Raw genomic sequence first — 6,000 nt, 5'->3', positions numbered from 1 at the left:
AGCAGTCTTAACAATGGTGGCATAAAGACCAAGTTTGCTAGGACTTGCTAACATAGGTGAAGTGCAGGCCTGTCAGCAGCATGTTCGACAGCACAGAGGGGGGCACTCCGTTGTAGGATCTAGATCAGATCTGAGGAAAATCCAATTATAGAGACACTGTGGGGCCATGGGAGCCGGCCTCAGTGGACTACTCTGACAGAGGGATCTATCTTGGAGTTTGTGATGACTGAGATGTTTGCTGCGTGTACTATTGTAACTGTGAAGCTGTTAACACCACAACTATATTTACAGATAGAAAACTCTTGTTCTCTTGTCTCAGGCTAATGAGGACCCCGAAAAGGGGCAGATTCTCTTCATGTTTTCCAGAGGACTATAGCGCTAGAAATAATAATCAACATTTTGGCAAATACACTTATTCACTTGCTTGATGAAAGGATGAATACCGCTCTCATATCTGTACGCTAAATAAGAAGCTTCAGTCTGTATATGATTACTTTCGCTTGGCATTAATCTTCAATAAAGTGATTAAGCATGTTTTCCACAATGTCGAACAATTCCTTTGAATGCACAAGCCAGACTTGTCTTCAACTGTGATATTAATATAAATTCTAATTGATAATAAATAATTAGTGAGCTTATGTGTATGGAGAGTAGGCTTTAGTAACACATATGGAAGGCACGTGTTCTGCAGCTATCCCATTCCAACGTTAAACAGTTGTGCATTCATCAAGCCTGCTGGAAAACGCCTGCTTCTGTTCACCAGGTTTTGTGTGAAGGTCAATACACTTGAAATACTTGCAATAACTATGTGGCCCAACAGCAACTATATAACAAAAATATATTTTTAAATACTCCTTCCACTCCCTCAAAAAAACATTATCCCAGGGTTATATCCCCATCTGGAATACTGCACAACATTAAGCCTTTATTCAGGTAAGTGACTGATAATCTTTTATAATCAGGTGTTAAGTGCTTTTATCTGTAGACAAAATGTGGCTTGATAATGGCTGGGTCAGTGACTTTATGAGAGGGGGCAGAACAGCGTGTGCTTCCAGTCTCAGAAACCAGGAGCAGCAGTTGTTCCGTCCTCCTCCATGAACTTTATTTAACTGTGAGGGAAGAATCGCGGAGAGGACAAAGAGGGAAGCTGGGCAAGTGCCTAATATAATGCTAGGTCGTGGACATTCTCGACAGTTGTCTTAAGACAAATGATGAAAAGACAATGTGCTGCCTCATCCTGCATTTATACCCCACTGACAGAAAATAAAATATTAAAGCTGGGTGATCGTACAATCAACCTATAATACGGCTAAAAGGCTCAGAAAAATGTGTGTGAAAGGGTCAATTAAGTGATAGTAAACAAAAGTATTTTTGTACTTTTTGTTTCAAAGTGTTTTTCAAGGTTTAGTCTCAGCCCTTTGGCTCCACTGGGGGGAAAACTCATTGTTACTGTGCTAATATTAGGCAAGGTCCTTTCAACTATATGGTAACAGTTTAGTAAAGGATCATTACTTTTTCAACTAAACTAGAGCTGAACTAGACAGATTCATCAGCATGGCCAATATCTTTGGCTCATAATAGCTTAGTAATTATAACAGGGCAATGGTGTGTAGTAGTTTGGAGCACTGACAAGTTTTTCAACTGTAAAATTCTGTCATTCAGTAAATATATTTCTTTTATTTCTTTAATAACCAAATTCAAAGGCTCCTTATGAAATTGTGTACTTTAATTTTGTGTAAATTAAGAACCTATCATTGCTTCTGTATAGTAGAATATTAATATCAGTGCTACCTTTGTTAACTGCAGTTAGCGCTACTTTTACCTGACATCACTAAACATGGCTAAATGATCTTGGTTCCAAACTCTGGAAGAAATCCTTTAAAGAAGAGTGGAAGGTCCTATAACACAACAACAATCATGCAGTGACATATTCAGCTATAACACAGATAGGGGTGCAAAGTTCGTGTTCACATAGTGTTGGCCATGTGGTGGATACTCTACCCTCTGCGGGCTAAGTGGTGAGATAATATTTTCTTGTTTTAAACTGACATAATGTCTGTCTTAACACTGTCAAGAGTGGAGCGACCAAGCATTAGAATTTGAACTACTGTTCAGACTGAAAAGAAGTGAACCTTTGCCTAAACTAGCCCTGAGGAGCTCCAGCAAGCTAACAACATGCACTGAAAGTACATTTCCCATGACAACTCAGAGTTCAAGGTTAACCTGTAGCTCAGGTTTGTTCTTGTCATATGAGACTAAACTTTCTCATTCATCACAGTTCAAAAAGAGTCACACAGTTTGCCCAAGTTGAAATGTTTTCAAATCTTAATTGGCACTGCCTACCTTTTACTGTTTGTTCTTATCTGTTACAGTGTTTTGTGCCGCTTCTAAGATTCCTTTCATATTCAGTCTGAACACATCTAATTAACCTGTATTTCCAGCTCAGGCTTCATTTTTGACTGATCAGTGGTCACAATGGAGTGGATGTAGTTTTGCACTTTACCTACAGCATTAAAGAGCAGGGCCTGTGCTCAGTGGGCCAGCTTACATTTGGTAACATTTTGGCTGAGGACACTGAGCACCACTCTTCTGACAGACTCAATAATCACATAATAACTGCAGGAGCCACAACTATCTACTTTCAAAGAAAGATGTGGTGTTGAAGGCAGTGGTGGGTGGGTGGGCTGAGGGGCAGGGAGCAGGACTGAATAAATGAAGGAGATGGTTTGGTTTGGGTCATCTCTTCAGATGATAGCATCATGGGGCAGGTGAGGCACTGCCACTCCAGGCCTCCAGTTGGAGTAGCGCTGCATGTGGGGTGGCAAGTGACCAGATGGTAATAGGCCTAACTGCTCCCTAGATCTGCCTGGCCACCTCCGGCCCCATTGGCGACTACCATAACCTAGCCTGTGGCTTTTCCTCACTGCCTGGCCTAAAAGCATGGCTGTCTGGGGCCAGAGTGGGTCCGTAAAGCTAGAGATGCTAGACCCCTGAAAAGGAATACAAGACCTGCGCCTCACTGGGCGTTCTACTTGGTAGATGTGGGAGGCTGTGAAGAGGTCAGGGCTAAAGCCAGAGCAGGGCTCCCGTGAGCCCCCTGTCAAGGAGATACGGCCCTCAAGTGATGGCCCGAGTAGGCTGAGGCTAGTTCTGTCTGTCAACGAGTCCGTTCGGTCTTCATAGCTGAGGTCAGCAGGTGCCGAGCACTGCTGTAGGGGCCATCCTCCACGACTCTTCCCCCCAATGTCTGCAGTGCTCCCTCCTTCACCGCTGCGCTCTACCCTGGCTGTCTCATCTTCCTCCTCCTCTTCCTGTTCCTCCTCCTCCACCTCCGCTACTTCCTCTTCCTCCACCTGCCCCTCTACAACCCCCTCCTCCTCGTCTTCTGTGCTGGTGGGTGGCAGGGAGCGCGGGTCCCGCAAAAAGACCACTATGACAGTGATATTATCACTTGAGCCCGCATCACGAGCAGAGGCCACTAGCTTGTGGGCTACCATGGTCGTGTCTCCAGAGTTCTCCTGGAGGTGGTCGCTGACCACCCGCACTGCCTCATCTGAATTCACTGTGTCCCAGAATCCATCACAGGCCAGAATCAGGTAGTCTTCAGAACCATCTAGTGGGAAGATACCATGGTCTGCATCACCACAGATGTAGGGTTTGTGCTCTGAGTCCCCTGTCAACATAGGTAACAGGTTAGATCCTTCTCATAACAACATTTATGACAGCAAAATTTACAATTTTAGTGGAATGAGTGGACTGTCAGACAGAGACAGACATCTTAGTTTTTTATGTCAACATCAATTGTCAAAGTGACTACCTTCACATGCTACTGTAAATATTTATAATTCTTTATGATTGAACTTCTGAAATATTTCCATGAAATGTTTGGGAGCAAAAATGTGATAAAAGGCATTAAAAAACAAATATCGCAGTCAAGTGTATTAATATACTACATGTGGTACAGAGTATTTGAATGTAGTAATCCTTTACCTATTGCTCTGGATACAGACAGACTGCCATTAACCCTCCATGTGCCAAACCAGATCACACAGCCTCCCAGAGCCTCGATCCTCTGCTTCTCATCCTGCAGAGAGACACAAAGCACAACTGGCTTTAGTGGTCATAATGGTGATGACTGTCACATGGTGCATCCTTCTATTTCCTGGAGCAAATGAATGGTGCTTTACCTCTTGTAAATGGTGCTTGTGGACTTAAAGTAATAGTCTACCCAATCACACTCTAAAAACAATAAACTACCACATATGGTGATTTTTGACTGAATATGTACAATAAACAAATATTCAAAAAGGCAGAAAGAACCCTGGAACAAAACGATGAATGATGTTCTCAGTTTGCAGTAGAAAAACATATCATACTGTTTTATTGTTTACTGAATAATTCTTGATTCAAGAACTATGGGCTTTGGTTCTTCATCTCAATCAAGTGGAAATTATAGATTTGTGAAGATAAGTGTGCAGGTGTAAATGGCTACCTCTCTGTCTGGTTTATGTGGTTTCATCAGCTCCACGGCCTGTCCTTTCCTGACCAGAATGACCTGGGAGTCTCCCAGCCAGGCCACATACAAGGTCTGACCCCTCAGGAACGTCACTACGCCTGTCGTGCCACAGCGCAAGTTCTGCCAAACAAAGACATGTTTCTTACAGTGTTCAAGTCGAAAGCTGTAAATTTGTGTGATTGCTGGATGAAGGAAAAGATGGAGAGAGGGGATGATTAGGAGGAATGGAATGTCCAATTTGAACCTGAGCGGTGCTTTGTTGTTGAACTACTGCACTAGTAATCGATTGGCCACAACATAAACCATGTTTGTGCAGATGTGGGCGCCTCTCATGCATGTGTGAGAGTGGGGTGGCCATGGAGCAGGACTTTCAGTTGGCCTCAAGGAAGTTCTGGCGAACCATCAAATGACTCAGGAAGGGAAAGCAGGATTTAGCCCCGGCTATGTATAGCAGCAGACTGGGATTAGTGGTTTATTAACTGACTTTGAACAGTTTGAGGGACTTCTGAATCTGACAAACATGCCCTCTAAAGATGAGGCAGGCTTTGATGACTTGGAGCAAGCCTGACTCTAGTCTAGTGGTCAAGAAGCTCATCAGTGGCAAGGCAGTAGGTGTGGATGAGATTCTCTGTAAGATGCTTAAGTGTTGGGCTGTCTTGGCAGACATGCCTTACAATGTCGCATGAAGGTCAGGGACAGTGCCTGTGGAGTGGCAGACTCGGGTGGTAGTTTCCAAAATTAAAACGTGAGGCTGGAAAGTGTGCTCTAATTATCGGGGTATCACACTGCTCAGCCTCCCTGGGAAAGCATTTGCCAAAGTGCTGGAAAGGAGGCTCTGACCGATTTTCAAACTTCAGATCCAGAAGGAGAAATACAGATTTTGACCTGTTCATGGAAAAAACTCTTTATCCTTGCTGTAGGGTAAAGAGTTGCTGTTGGTTACAGTCGGGGTTGTTGGAGTTTACACATTCAGTCTACATGTGAGAGGGAATAAGCTTAAGACCAAGTCCCCCTTTTATGCCCCAAGAGAAGGAGTTTTTAACTATCTCTATCTAATGATTGAGGGTAAAATGTGTGAGTGAGATTGACAAGTGAATTTATGCAGCATCAGTATTAATGCAGATGGTGTACCAGACCATTGTTGGTAAGAGGGAGCTGAACCAGAAGGCAAAGCTTTCAATGAATCAATCAAACCCTGACCTGTGGTCATTGGCGGCTCAGAGATCGGATAAGGAGCTCAGACAGGGACATCTAACTGGCAGGAGACTATAAGGTTGAGTCAGAACAGGCTAAACAGATTATTTATCTCATCTGGCCCGGGTAAACCTCCGGATTCTTAAACCTTGAATAACCTCCTGCCATCAAGACCCAACTCCAAATAAGTGGCAGAAAATGGATGGATGAATGTAATACGGCATAGCACTACTAGAAGTCTCAGTAACAATATCAGTACAAGAGAAAGCAGTTGCAGCAATAGTGGGATT

At 43.5% G+C, this 6,000-nt stretch overlaps 1 protein-coding gene across 2 annotated transcripts in view; it reads right to left on the bottom strand.

Annotated features, from left to right (window-relative positions):
• Positions 1–2,664: 2,664 nt before the first annotated feature.
• ppm1e (protein phosphatase, Mg2+/Mn2+ dependent, 1E) overlaps positions 2,665–6,000 on the bottom strand; it is a 31,483-nt gene continuing 28,147 nt past the window's right edge. For both annotated transcript variants that reach the window (XM_069539676.1, XM_020085620.2), the window contains exons 6-8: positions 4,493–4,636; positions 3,991–4,084; positions 2,665–3,673 (exon numbers count right to left, since the gene is read on the bottom strand). In XM_069539676.1, coding sequence (XP_069395777.1) covers positions 2,745–3,673; positions 3,991–4,084; positions 4,493–4,636 — 1,167 coding nt within the window. In that variant the 3' untranslated portion in view covers positions 2,665–2,744. The remainder of the gene's footprint in view (positions 3,674–3,990; positions 4,085–4,492; positions 4,637–6,000) is intronic.

This window comes from Paralichthys olivaceus, chromosome 15, assembly GCF_024713975.1.
Source record: "Paralichthys olivaceus isolate ysfri-2021 chromosome 15, ASM2471397v2, whole genome shotgun sequence".
Classification (NCBI taxonomy): Eukaryota; Metazoa; Chordata; class Actinopteri; order Pleuronectiformes; family Paralichthyidae; genus Paralichthys; species Paralichthys olivaceus.
The sequence above is the reverse complement of the archived record's forward strand: the minus strand, read 5'-3'. Positions and strand labels throughout refer to the sequence as shown.